The sequence below is a fragment of the Cervus canadensis genome, chromosome 9 (genome assembly GCF_019320065.1).
Source record: "Cervus canadensis isolate Bull #8, Minnesota chromosome 9, ASM1932006v1, whole genome shotgun sequence".
NCBI classification, from domain to species: Eukaryota; Metazoa; Chordata; class Mammalia; order Artiodactyla; family Cervidae; genus Cervus; species Cervus canadensis.
The window spans coordinates 46,378,618-46,394,165 of NC_057394.1; the positions used below are offsets into that span (position 1 = coordinate 46,378,618).

The 15,548-nt window shown below is 36.7% G+C and overlaps 1 protein-coding gene across 7 annotated transcripts in view; it reads left to right on the plus strand.

Annotated features, from left to right (window-relative positions):
* PCDH9 (protocadherin 9) overlaps window positions 1-15,548 on the plus strand; it is a 1,108,845-nt gene that overhangs the window by 590,858 nt on the left and 502,439 nt on the right. For 3 of the 7 annotated variants that reach the window (XM_043477927.1, XM_043477932.1, XM_043477935.1), the window contains exon 3: window positions 9,017-9,121. The exons of the other annotated variants lie outside the window; for them this stretch is intronic. In XM_043477927.1, coding sequence (XP_043333862.1) covers window positions 9,017-9,121 — 105 coding nt within the window. The remainder of the gene's footprint in view (window positions 1-9,016; window positions 9,122-15,548) is intronic. 7 annotated transcript variants of the gene reach the window in all.

A 15,548-nucleotide genomic window follows, 5' to 3' on the forward strand; every position in this document is an offset into this window, starting at 1 on the left:
ATATATATATATATATATATATATATATATATATATGGAAAATATCAATAAATCAGGGTTTTTCTTAATGAACATCATTAACAATGACACAAAGCTGTAATAGCATTTTGAGTAGCATCAATCTCTCCTTTACTTGCTCGAAATCACTGTGCGCCACGCTGGTAAAGCTGAAATGATTAACTGCAGCCTTCTCTGCTATTGAACTTGCCCTGGACATGACTTTGAACTCCATTGTACAGATCTGTGTTAGAGGACATAGAATAATTGTGTTGTTCCTTTCTCTCATTTTTCCTTTTTTGTTTTGGAAAACAGATTTTTTAAAGCTAAATTATAAAATTACATTGTGTTATGGGAAATCCTGTTCCTTTCTTCAAACCATTTAACCTTTAGTCTAATGGAGATGTAACTTCATGATCTATAGTTGTTTTAAGGTCTAGAGTTGGAACATCTCATATAATCTGTATGGAAAGTTTTATATGTAAATGCTAATAACTATAACCCAAAGTAACTGAATTGAGTTAACTTCTGTCTGAGCCACGAGCTGCTTGTTGCCAGGATCTTATATTTTAGTTGACCTTGACTTTAACTGAAATAAAACATTCTCTAAAGACAGAATGAGATTGAAGGGCTTCTGTTTGCTTTTTGTTGTACACATGCTTGTGTATGTTTGTGTGTATAATTGATCATTAGGTTTTTATTTTCACTTTGGAGACATTGTCATATTTCACCTCTTTAGGAAATATAAAAGACCCTATATGCAATTGTCCAGTTTTCACTATTAAAGAGATTAAATTCTTTAGACATACCATTAAACTAAGTTTGGGATTTAGGCCAGACGGCCTTGGCCCAGGACTTTTTGGAAGCACAGACTGAGTCTCGTGATTGTCTTCTGCATGGGGTCTCTGCCATTGGCCTTGACTGTATCTCACCTCTCCTATTAAATCACACTTCTAATAAAAATTCCTTCTCATCCCTCTCTACTTAGTGTGATAGCATAATTTCTTCTTCCTCTCCATGGGGAGAGAGCAAATTAGCCAAGATTCTGTGGTCAAGCTCTCTCTCCCACATTTTGTAAATAATGACTGTTAACAACTGAGATCATTTATAGCACTAGGCATGTGTGTCATGAGATACCTGTTTGGTCATGAGTTACTTTGTGTGGTATGCCTATATAAGCTTCACCATGAAAGCCCTGGCTGCTGCTGCATTGGGGCTACATTGGAGAAACATCGTAATTATGTTGTATATGAGGATATGTTATGGCTACATTATGGTTACGTTGTGGCTTCTCCTACAATGTTGCTTCAGCCAGGAATGAGGTTGTGTTATAGCTGCCATGCCAACAAGGAGAGCATAAACATGTCTGCAGCTCCTATGCCTCCTCACATCTCCTTCAAACTTCTTAGCTCTCACCTTGCCTACGCTGGCTTTAGCAAACAGTGTGAACAGCAAGACAATTGGTGCTGTGAACAGGATCAACAATACACTCTCTTTTGAAATTCTCTTTGGGCATCTCTAAAAAAAAAAAAAAAAAAAAAATAGGAGATGGGGTCAAAGGTACAATTATTTGGCTATGTCAGCTCTATTTTAAATTTGGAATGAAAAATTCTATTGGCCTCAGTGGAATCATCCTTATCCTAATCCAACTTCACTTTCTTCTCCTTGGTGATTCCATATTTCACATTCTTGCTATGAAATATCACCTTTTATTTGGTTCTGATTTTATTTTTCAATGCAACTGCTACTTGTTAAATACAGCTTGTTGTTTGTATGTTGGCTTTCCTGAGTTGTATATTATTTTCCAGTTTTACCTGTGTTTGGGCTTCCCTGGTAGCTCAGCAGGTAAAGAATCTGCCTGCAGTACAGGAGAACCCGGTTCAAGTGCTGGATAGGGAAGATCCCCTGGAGAAGGGATAGGCTACCCACTCCAGTATTCTTGGGGTCCCTGCTGCCTCAGGCAGTAAAAGAATCCACCTGCAATGTGGGAGTTATGGATTTGATCCCTGGGTTGGGAAGATCACCTGAAGGAGAGCATGGCAACCCACTCTAGTATTCCTGCCTGGAGAATCCCCATGGACAGAAGGATCCTGGTGGGCTACAGTCCATCCAGTGACAGAGTTGGACTCGACTGAGTGACTAAGGCATGGCACATTTGAATTCTAGCCCTGTATCCTCAAAGTTAAACTCTCTAGTCTGATTTCCATCATTTACAGCTTCTAGCAATTTTTTTTTCATTTTTTAAAAATGAGGACACATAGAAATTTATTTAATGAATAAAACAACCAAAAATGATCATTTAAGGAAACCTGGGCCTAAACTCTCAAAACTATATTATTGTAATCATTAATTTAAAGTAATGATAACCCTATATGCAAAACAGAAAAAGAGACACAGAAGTACAGAACAGACTTGAACTCTGTGGGAGAAGGTGAGGGTGGGATGTTTCGAAAGAACAGCATGTATATTATCTATGGTGAAACAGATCACCAGCCCAGGTGGGATGCATGAGACAAGTGCTTGGGCCTGGTGCACTGGGAAGACCCAGAGGAATCGGGTGGAGAGGGAGGTGGGAGAGGGGATCGGGATGGGGAATACGTGTAAATCTATGGCTGATTCATATCAATGTATGACAAAACCCACTGAAATGCTGTGAAGTAATTAGCCTCCAACTAATAAAAAAAAAATAATAAAGTAAGCTTTTAGCAAGACCTAAAAAAACAATTCCTTGACTTATGGGATACAATAAGAATAAAGTAAAACAATTTTATTTTAATAGGCTAAATTAGCTATTCCAGGTCAACCAACGGTGTTCCCTATGAAGTTATTCAATGACCCACAGTAAGGGCAGCTCTAGCGTCATCAACTGATGCTTACCAATGTCATGCTGGAAAAGGCAGAGAGGAGGAATTTTGAATCTAACATGCAAGTTGGTTTGTAAGTCAAACACGTGACCATACACAGCTGAAGAAGTGGTGAAAAATATGGTCTTAGATGGGCAATAATTGCCGGCTACAACTTTATTATTATCAAATAAGCAGAGAACAGAACTTGTTGTACAATTACCAAGATCCACCTTGATCCCTTTGACATAGAGAAAAATACGATTTTTGAACAAGAGTATCAGGCTATGGTTTTTCCAGTAGTCTTGTATGGATGTGAGAGTTGGACTATAAAGAAAGCTGAACACCAGAGAATTGACGCTCTTGAACAGTGGAATGGAGAAGACTCTTGAGAGTTCCTTGGACTGCAAGGAGATCAAACCAGTCAATCCTAAAGGAAATCAGTCCTGAATATTCATTGGAAGGACTGATGCTGAAGCTAAAACGGCAATACTTTGGCTACCTGATGTGACTAACTGACTCATTTGAACAGACCCTGATGCTGGGAAAGATTGAAGACAGGAGGAGAAGGGGACAACAGATGATGAGATGGTTGGAGAGCATCACTGACTCGATGGACATGAATTTGAGCAAGCTCCAAGAGTTGGTGATGGACAGGGAAGCCTGGCGTGCTGCAGTCCATGGGGTCGCAAAGAGTCGGACATGATTGAGCAACTGAACTGAACTGAACTGATGAGGTTTAAAAATGAATCTTAAAAACATAGGAATTGGAACTAACAGTCCCATTATGTGCAGCTGATTTGGTTGATTCTGGTATGCATCAAAGATACTTCTGCAAAATACCTGTTGACCTCCTTGATAGTAACGTGTGAGGTTATGGACCTTTTATCTTTCTGTTATCTTTAATAATGAACACTGGTGAATCATCCAATAGAATTCCTGAAATTATTTATATTGTTCAGACTTTATAATCTTGTATGATAGACACTTTAATAAGGTAACTCATGGATGACAAAAATATCCATTTATCTTAATCTTCTTCATAATATACTTGATTGTTCATTGCTCTAATATGCTACAATTTGGCAAACATGTTCATATTCATCTTACTTATATTCCTCATCATTTTTAGATATACTAATTCTGAACTGACAAATTGTTTCTTTTTAAGAATTTAATATACTGCTTCACCCACAATAGGCATTTAATTATAAGTATGTAGATCTAAGTTTAATTTTAGGCTACCTTAATTTCAGCCATATCTTCACTCCCTTGAGTAGTATAGCTGTTTACTCTGACCTTCTGCAGCTCCATGGTATTAATCAAGATATGACCAAATATACTCAGCACTTGTTATTAATAAGGTACCCTGCTGAGAACTTCAAGGGGTGCAAAAGATTTTGACATGTACAGAGAGCCACTCAAGTGCAGAGGTCTCCTGTTCCATAGTCACTGGAACAAAGCCCTGGAGAATTGCCCTGTATGTGTTGATTTCTCATTAATTGTAATTTTCCCCTTGTGCTCTTTTATTTTTTTGTTCATCCTTATTTTCCTGGACGTTTCCAAATCTAGGGCATATACTTTTTATTTCCTCAGGTGATAGATTTATAAGATTCCTCTCCTGCATTCTCCAATACTTTAGACCCCCTGATTTCAGTTGGTTTTATAGTTCTTTTAGAATATACTTACTATATTCTAAATCAAAAATGCTTTTTCACATTAAAGAAAGTTAAGCAAGAGGGATCTGCAAAGCAGCCGACACCTATTTTTTGTGACAAAAATACTTATCCCTTTATTTAGCAAAGTGTTATACAATACAGTGGAAAGATGAGTTTTAATGCCAAAAGTTCTTTTATTCCCAACTGCAATACATTATTTCAACTGAACAGACATATACTGCATACTTACAATATGTCAGTCAGTCTCTTAACTAAGTACTGTAGGTTCATAAAAGAATAGGACAGTCCTAGCTCTAAAAAGTATTTATAGTCTGCTATCTCTGTGGTATAGTTAATCTAGTAAATATGTGTAGGTGCTAATTTCCTTCTCTATATGAATGGGATAATATCTGCCTCTTAAGACTATTAGGAGAAAAATGATTTTATTCAACTCTCATAATTATAAAATATGAAACTTTATGTTACTACTCTGGCATCAGCAAATGTTTGGTCCTTCAATTAAAGTATTTCAAAATTTTAACATTAGAGATTCATTACAGATTATTTGAATATTAACTTCTCATAGAAGGAAAAAAAGCTAAACATCCCCAAAGCACATTGCAAGCTTGAGATAAGTGATTCCTTGCAAATACCGTCCACATTGTAACAATGCATGTAATTCATTCATCACTGATAAAGTTTCTTCATATAAAATAAATTTTACATATATATTTATTGTATATAAATTTCAACATGTGTGCATGCATGCTAAGTCACTTCAATCTTGCCTGACTCTTTGCAACTCCATGAACTGCAGCCTGGCTTCCCTGTCCTTCACTATCTCCTGCAGTTTGCTCAAATTCATGTCCATTGAGTCTATGATGCCATACAACCATCTCAGTCTCTGTCACTTCCTTCTCCTCTTGCCCTCAATCTTTCCCAGCATCAGGGTCATTTCCAATGAGTCAACTCTTTGTATCAGGTGGCCAAAGTAATGGAGCTTCAGCTTCATCATCCATGCTTCCAACGAAGTTTGATTTCTCTTAGGATTGACTGGTCTGCTCTTCTTGCTGTCCAAGGGATTCTCAAGAGTCTTCTCTAGCACCAACTATTTTCTTGGCTAGTACTTCTCACAAATAAAATAAGGCAATGAATTACCAACTTGATCTATGGTTTTAATCCAGAAAGAGCTATTCATTTTAGTTTTTAAAATAAATTATTGATATATTTTTACTTATATCAGTTTCATCTGGTTAATGCATTTATTACATAATTAGGCACCAGCATCTTGCTTCCTTAGGAATTCTCAAGGATTCAGGATTCCTATAGCATGTATAGATTAAGTATGCTGCTGCTGCTAAGTCGCTTCAGTTGTGTCCGACTCTGTGCGACCCCATAGACGGCAGCCCACCAAGTTCACCCGTCCCTGAGAGTCTCCAGGCAAGAACACTGGAGTGGGCTGCCATTTCCTTATTCGATGCATGAGAGTGAAGTCATTCAGTCGTGTCCGACTCTTAGCGACCCCATGGACTGTAGCCTACCAGGCTCCTCTGTCCGTGGGATTTTCCAGGCCAGAGTACTGGAGTGGGTTGCCATTTCCTTCTCCAAGATTAAGTATAGAATGACATATTTTTCTTTTCATAAATGTGTATTGAAAGCTTGGACTACAAGATTTGCTTCAGAAGTGAGTTGACCCCTTCCCTGCCACAGCAATGTCTGCTCACCCACACACATCCAAACAACTCTTCCAGCAAAGAGCATGATGGAAAAGTCAGAAAACTGCTCAATGAAGAAAGAGAAGTTCAGGAAGAAACAGAGGACAACTGCATAATACTGGAAATTAGAAGAAAAAAAAAATAATTAGTGAATTTCTAAACTAACAAAAACATGAAAATGTTCACAATTTTAATTTGTCCCCATGTGTGTTTTTGGCAGTTTTGATTGCCTGGACGTCTTATATCTAAACAAATTATGGCATATTTTGTGCTTTCTTGCCACACTGCTTAAAGCACGAGAATAGTATCATTTATTTAGCATGGTTAAGCAGTGTTGAGCTTTGGGTCAATGAATTAAAACTTTTAATATGTAGAGCTGATTTGAGAGTGGGAATATTGTCAGCACAAGTGAAGCAGGGAGAATGGAACAGACAGATGGCTCTGCTCACCCTCCAGTCAGGGTCCTCTGAGCCAGTTTTCTTAATTGGATGACATCTTCCCATTAATTTTTATTTTAAGCGGAGCATTCTTCTAACAAAATTGTACTGAGAACCAACTAAAGAATATTTGGGGATACAGGTATGAATCTGTATCATGTTTTTCTTCTTATCAATTCTCATTCGAGATTTCTTTGTTAATTTCTTTCGTGTTCGTTGTCACCAGCACCAGACCACAAGTTCTAAGTTCCCCTGTTCACTGCCCACCTACCAACAGATCACCAACTGCAAGAGTGAAAGCGAGAGTAGAGCTGTGGCAGCCAATGTACACATGTGGCTTTTAAAATGCAAATTAGTTAAAATAATTTAAATTAGCTAAATAAATCAAACATTTGGTTCCTCAGTTGTACTTGCAATAAATCAACTGTTCAATAGGCACAAAAAGCTGGTGGCTACCATACCGGGCAGTGCAGGAATATGTCCATGATTATGTTGAAAACAGTGCAGCACTGCTTTAGAATGAATGACATTTCAGTTGCTTGCTTTTGAGAGATTGCTACAATACTCCAGAATTGTTAAGTTACCATAGAATTGTACAAATCATACACTACTGGTGTATGAACTTAGTGAGATTTTGTTTTTAACAGTAAGAGCAAGAGATTTTAATAATGGAAGGATTTTTTAGGCTAGTTTTTGTTGTCCTTTTTTATTAGTTTAAAAAAGTGAATCATTGTTACTTTATGCCTTGACATTTAAAAACTTAGATTTATATATTACAAACCTTGCTCACTTCTCCCAGAGAAAATTTCTCTTTGAAGTCATTGGGAGATCCAAACAGTAACAGGAGATAGAAGAATTGTTCCAGGGGGCAAAACGCCATTCCTTTTCATGTGTCTATAAAATGAAATAAAGTATATTTGATTAATTGCGAGTCTATTTGCTCTACTTCAGAACTTGCAAGGTACCTATGTTATTATGAAATATAGATGCTAAGGAAAACTTCAGTCCCTGAAGAAGGGGTGGGAATGTTAAAAGGCAGAGGAGAGAACTTAGTAAAAACATAAAGGAAAAGGATTAGAATGCCTGGTCTATTGTTAGCTGTTATAAACTGGTGTTTTACGCAGAATTGAAGTGTTCCTTGTGTTTCTGCTAGTTCCTGTTTTTCTTCATGAATGAGTACTCATTCAATACAAATGCTATACAATACACTTAGATGTAAAACACATCATCCAGCCTCCAAAGCTTCCAATGTTAGTTTGTTATTAATACTACAGACACCCCTGCTTCCTTTTGCTAATCTTTACAGATATAATTATGCTCATTTCATTTTCATATTTATTCTGAAATTTAATTTCTGAGCCTCCTTATGTTTATATTGAGTAAAACATATTTAGATTTAAAAAAAAAACTAAAGATATACTTTTTGTTTTAATGGATTAATTTCAGCTGATTATATTTGTCATCTTTTGTTATAGTAGATGTTCTTTGGCATTCTAATTTATGCTTTTATGATTTCTCTTTTCTTTCTTTTTACAGTGATGGATTTGGGGGGATGAGAGATATGGCACTTTATTGTCATGAAAACAAAGGCAGCTTCAGTGATGGAGGGTGTAGAGAGAAACAGAAAGCACTTCCTAGTTGAGGCCTCTTTTACACAATGAGGAGATGCTTTCTCTGCCCCTCCAGGCCTTCCATTAGCAGTGACAGGGCAATAGGCCACCTTCATTCCCCTGATGCGAGCTTGGGGAGTTAAGCCCTCTGGCAGAAAGTCCCCACTTCTACTCCCACAGCACACGTCCTACCTTCCCATGCCCTCTGCTCCATTTGCACACACCCACAATAAAATAAGACACATACTAGGTGTTTAAAAGCTATCTCTTCTCCGAAAGGATAGTACAGCCTTACCCGATTGAAAAGGGAATGTGCTTTGATTTTGACTATGGACTGAGGAAAAGATATACATAGCATTGTGTCTCAACTCCTGGCCTGTGAACACTGCACTTACCTGCAAGGCTAAGAAAGCTTCCCCACCCACTTTGTATAACCTCTGATAGATGTCAACCCCAAGGATAGGATACAGAGTAGGGCAACATGCACATGAATGCTTTACACTGGCTCTAGAAGACTAGAAGTTGTCCCTGGCTCACCGGCAATACCATGCTTGGTGTGGTGTTGTGAGGGGTAACCTCAGCCGCACCAGAACAAGGGAGGTATTGGAGAACACCAGGCTGAAGAAGAAGGCAAGACAGTGACAGTCTCTCCCTCTCCTCCTTACACACACATGCACACAGGGGTTTTCGACTGTGAAGGCACAAAACCGTTGCAGGGATCTCAGTGCAGTGGTGTGCTCTTTCTCTTTCCCACAGAGCCAAGCCTTGGTGGGGAGGTCTGTCCAGTCCTTGAGTAAGAGGCAAAGTTTGTTAGGAAAGACAGCTGAAAGCAGCCCAACTGGGGACAGAAGAGGAGGCCATGTAAGAGATTCTCTCTTGTTTATCTTATCTTTTAGTGTGTAATTTATTTAAAATGTTGATTAACATTTCCAACTTTTCTTTTATATCACCATTTTATGTTCCAATAAACTGATGAGTTTGTCCAGGACTGATTTCATGGATGTGTGATCCAGGCAGTTGCCCAGAACCCCACCTGTGGAGGGACTCTATGCTTGATTTAATGCTCAGCTATTGCCATCTTGGAATTCCTAATACTTTTGGACAAAGGGCCCCATATTCTGCAACGGGATCCAGAAATTATATAGCCAGTCCTGATTTATCTTATCTGGGCTTCCCTGAGGGCGCAGTGGTAAATAATCCTCCTGCCAATGCAGGAGACACAGGTTCAATCCTTGGGTTGGGAAGATGCCCTGGAAAAGGAAATGCCAACCCACTCCAGTATTCTTGCCTGGGAAGTCCCATGGACCGAGGAGCCTGGAGGGCTACAAAGAGTCGGATATGACTTAGTGACTAAACAACAACACAGAACAATAAAATTTATCAGATTAGCCTCAGACGCATCTTTTGTTTCTCCCTGATCAACTGCTACTTTTGATCTGTTCTTAAGCATTCTCTATTTACTTCCTAAATACTTCATATATCTAATTGCCTCCGTCCTTCTTGCCATTTCCTTATATCAGGACAACATAATCTCCCACATAGACCATTGTGTATATAGTGCATATATATATATATATATATATATATATATATGTATGTATGCACACACAGAGAGACAGAGATTGACAAAATGATTTTTATTGTACTGACACTGTTTTGTGCTTATTCTGGCAGGGTGTTTTTGTTGTAGAATCTAGAACTAACAGGGAAGTGATGGGTCAGTGTCTGGTGTCTGTGATTCTCGAGTAGATTTATTTCCCAGTTGATTATGTTCCTAAAGCATAACTTAAACCAGAGGATTGCTTGCAACCTAGAGGCATGTATGGTAAGGGATAAGTGGCCAACTTCTAGTACAGACATGAACCCTGAGTTTAGGCATTGTGCATATTCACCTTAAAATATGTTAGAGACATCTTCTAAACTCTGGTATTGAAATGGGAAAGATGATATTGTACTGTGTTTAAGATGACTGATTCTGGAATTAAATTGAATTGCAATGGTACCAACCTTTCTTAATATGATTATATCCTTGGCACCTAAATTACAGTTTTCTCATGTGCAAAATCAAATTGTAATGTTTATGTAATAGTGGTTTTCTAAGGATAAAAACATATAATTGACAGATGGTAAGTGCTTCATAGATGATTGTTGATTATGTTGTAGTATTTGTTGTTATTATTCCTGGGGTGGGTGCAGGAGGGTGCAGGTGGATTTGATCATCCTGGCATCACAGCTGTTGATTATCAAAAATACCTGCAGAACTTAAAACAGGTATATTTGTTATATACTGCAGATGTCACTAGAATGCTCCCCACACTCATATCATATTATTAGTAGATAATGGCAGTTAGAAGATGAAATTCTGTGTGCTGCTAAAGAGTCAATTATCTAGATGAGGGGCTCATCTACCTGTGTTTAAATGGGTGTCCGTCCTCTATGTTTTGATGATGATGACTGTAAATGAGGGTCTAGCATTTCATCAGCAATAGTACAATTTTTATCATTGGTTTCCACTTCTAGAAAATTATCTTAGAGATACTTGAACAGTCTGGGTAGTTTCAGAACTGGAGAAAGTTCTGAACCTCACTTAACTACTGTGCATTCAACATCTTCAGGAATGAATTTGACTTTTGACAACAGCATAAACCAATTGAGACATGCACAAAATAAAATTGATCTCATTAAAGGTGTCCAAACAATAATGAAACCTAATTCTAAAAGAATCCATGTATTGTTATTGGTTTAGGTCTCTATAATTCCTAACAGCTGTTTAAATCATTAGGATAAGCCTTATCAATGTATAATCAGCACTCTAAAGCTAACCTTCCTCTAAAATATAAATTCACAGTTTGGCGTAGATCAGCAATTCAAGTTTTTCTGCTTGGATGTGCATGTGCAATACGAAAGAAACCAAAATATGAAGGTCTAATGAACTGGCTTTAATAGTTTCCTTACCTTCTTAAATGTTTTTGTTTTAACTGGTTTTACCACACTATTTCCTGAACTACGTTGAAAAGTTCACAGCATCAATGCTAATGGTCTCTTTCTAATTACTGCATAATGAACAACATCTGACAGTGCAGTTTTAGAGGTTAGACACCACAATTAGTGATTATCTTCATATTCTTATGAAGCAGAAAAATCTTGTCTTCCATTATAATATGGAAATTACACATTTATACATGTGCTTCATTGTATGTGTCTGTGTGTGTAAATGCCTATAAATTATATCTTTAAGATATTTCATTTAGATTATACATATATACAAACACATACACTGGGGGAAAAGACACTACTAAATAATTAAATTCTCAATTTTTTTGTCAAAAGCTTCATTTACAGTTTAATATATTCTCTCATAAGTATATCTAGCACTGATGGATCATCTTTTTCTCTCCAGGGTGCAGTTTGAACAAAATACACATATGATCACAATAAAAATACTCTAATGAAAAGCATTAGGGTTATGTCATATATATGACAGATTTAGGCATCCTATTTTTCAGCATAAATACATGGTTCTGCATGACATTTTTATAATATTATTTTTACACTTTGATATTTAGGAGGGAAATGAGCAAGTATTCTACCGAACTATGTAAGTTGGGGAGGAGGGACAATATTTAGTAATTCTAAGCACTTATTATATAAACTGTCAAACATAATATTTCTTACTTCTAATACTGGTTCTCTAAAACATAAATCATCTTTTATTAAAGTAATTAAAAAAATTAATGTGGTTTTGGTTATACACATTTTGATTTGCCTTTCTGGAGTGAAAATATTGCTATTTATTTTTAAAGAAGTCTTATGCCAAATGGCCTTATTAAAAGAAGAATAGATGAAATAATAACTTTTAGGAAAATAACCCTACTTATATTTGACATAAATTAATATATTTATATTCATATTTCTCAGAATTTCATTTTAGGAATTTCGGGTGAGTTTCTGTGCCTGTTTGCTTTGGAGACATTTTACTAGATGGCACAAGTCCCTTTATTATTCCTTTTCTGTCATCCCTATATGTCCTTATTCTGTTTATTATTTATTTATTAATTATTATTCCTAAAATTAAAGTTTGCATCCATATTTGAACATTCTTTTTATTCCTCCTATTAACATTGCCATATAGTTAAGTGTTAATAAGCAGAGTACAATACAAACATTCTCATTACATTCTTCGTAATTTTAAGTTAAAAGAATAGACAAATGAGAAATATGTAAAAGATACTCATAAGGCCAAATGAATGGAGACAGAATGAAGTAAAAAAAAATGATTCAACTGAATATATCATTGTGTTGGGAAAAATGGCAGGAATGAATCAGTAGTATTTCCGTGAGGAGAAAAGATCAATAAAGGTATAGAAAAAAACATTTAAATTTTATAAAAAGGAGGTAATTGGGAGCCAGTGAAAGGATCTAACAGGGTAGTAATGTGCTGAGCAAAGTAAAAATGTTCTCCATATTGGCAAATCTTAATCATTTCTTGCTGTGATAATTAATAGACAACTACACACTAGCCACTCACCTGCTCTGAAACACAAATTTTACTTTATGTGCAGAAAAAATTACCCTTTCATGCACACATAAAACATATATGCAATTTCTCCAAGGGATGGAGGAGATGTTAGATATCTGCCTTGGAGGAAATAATTATTATTAATTTAAGATTAACTTACCATAGACAGACTGTTAGCATTCCTGTTTTATCTAAACACAGCCATGTGAGGGCACAAGGCTGTCAGTGTGTTGGTGGAAGCTCTCCCACTGTTCCCAACAGCTGCTGAAATCACAAATATTTCAATCCTATTAATTCAACATGAAAAAGTCATTAGCATTGTACTGAGGTGTTGGAACCAGCTCACTCCTGCTTGGCTGATCTCTCAAGTCATGTTAGGAAATCTGCTCAGGAGCAATTTACTCTTTGTTAAATAAAGCCTATTATTCGGGTCACATTTTGTGAAGGTGTTCCTTTTGCTTGTCTATGACCAATTTAATTTAAGAAAGAAATTGAGAATTAAGAACTTGAGAGGAGGGGCTTTCTTTCTGTTATGGATCTCTTCAGATATATACTTAAAAATTATAAAATTTTTAAATGAATAAGAAACCATGACACTGTTATCATCATCAAGAGTAATAACAATTAACAATTATTTAGCCCTCATTAAATGCAAAGCCTTGGTCTAATCACTGAAAATTTGTTAACCCTCTTTGTTAACATGTCCTTATGGATTAGGTATTATTATTCCCATTCTCCAAATGAAGAAAACTAAGACACAGAAAGAAGTCAATTACTTAAAGTAATATATCTTATAAATCATGGAGCCTGAATTTGAATTCAGACAGTCTGGCTGTTGAGTATATATATTCACTGTATATAGCTGAAGGTAAAAAATAAAACAAAAGAAAAAGTGAAAAGAAACCAAAACCTTTTCTCTACAAGATATTTACAAGCAACCTCATTTTATTTCTGTAAGTGAGGTAGTGGCTAGAAAATGCCAAAACTAATATAAGTTTGAGACATCAGATTTATAAAAGTCAACACGACACTGGTTCAACTGGGACTAGAAGCTTTATTTCCTTTAAGTCTAAAAGTCTGTCTATATTTACCTTGGAAGAATAACATATTGAACAGAACATGATTCTTTATATCTGAGTTTCTTCCTTGTATTTATGTTGCAGATAATAAGGGATATGGGGGGATAATATGATAAAGGTTAATTCTGCTATACAGCATCTGTTTACTATATAAAGTAAAAGGATGACACACTTGACTTTATGTGTAATTAAGTTTTAGTAGTAAATCCTGTGTGAACATGTGCTATGTGTTATGGATGTTGGAAGTCTAACACAATTATAATGTTCAGTAGGAGATTTGTTGCATACCTTTTATTTAGTCGTGAGCTTCTCTAAATATAGTGATTCACTGGTAATCCTGATTAATCTCTATTTCAGAGTCATGTTTTAAAGTCCATATTCATAGTTTAGGACATTTAAGTCAAATATAGAAAATGTCTATCCTCATTCCCTTTTTCTCGTACTTTTTTTTTTTTGGTCTGTTTCTTGTGAAAAGTGACAGTGAAGGTTTCTCAGTCATGTCCAACTCTTTGCAACCCCATGGACTATACAGTCCATGGAGTTTTCCAGGTCAGAATACTGGAGAAGGTAACCTTTCCCTTCTCCAGGGAATCTTCCTAACCTAGGGATTGAACCCAGGTCTCCTGAATTGCAGGCAGATTCTTTACCAGCTAGCCACAAGGGAAGCCCAAGAATACTGGAGTGGGTAGCCTATCCCTTCTCTAGCAGATCTTCCCAAAACAGGAATCCAACAGGGTCTTCTGCATTGCAGGCAGATTCTTTACCAACTGAGTTATCAGGGAAGCCCTCTTATGGACATGTTTATTTGCCCAGCTGACCTGAAGTCACATTAATGGCAGACACTATGTTTTTGTTTTTGTTTTATAATTTATTTATTTATTTTAACTGGAGGCTAATTACTTTACAATATTGTGGTGGTTTTTTTGCCATACATTGGCATGAATCAGCCAGCAGTGTACATGTGTCCCCCCATCCTGGACATCCCTCCCACCCCATCCCTATGGGTTTTCCCAGAGCACCAGCTTTGAGTGCCCTCCATGCATCGAACTTACACTGGTCATCTATTTTACATATAGTAATGCACATGTTTCAATACTGTTCTCTCAAATCATCCCACCCTCACCTTCTCTCACAGAGTTCAAAATTTGTTCTTTACATCTGTGCTTTTTTTTGTTGTCTTGCATATAGGGTCATAGTTACTGTCTTTCTAAATTCCATATATATGCTTTAATATACTGTATTGGTGTTTCTCTGACTTATTTCACTTTGTATAATAGGCTCTAGTTTCATCCACCCCATTAGAACTGACTCAGATGCTTTATTTTTTTATAGCTGAATGATATTCCATTGTGTTTATGTACCACAACTTCCTTATCCATTCCTCTGCCTTTTTACATCTAGGTTGCTTCCATGTCCTAGCTATTGTAAACGGTGCTGCAATGAACTTTGGGGTATATGTGCCTCTTTCAATTCTGGTTTCCTCTGTGTGCATGCCCAGCAGTGGGGTTGCTGAGCCACAGGGCAGTTCTAGTTCCAGTTTTTTAAGGAATCTCCACACTGTTCTCCATAGTGGCTGTACTAGTTTGCATTTCCACCAACAGTGTAAGAGGATTCCCTCTTCTCCACATCCTCTACAGCATTTACTGTTTGTAGAATTTTTGATGGCGGCCATTCTGACTGGTGTGAGTTG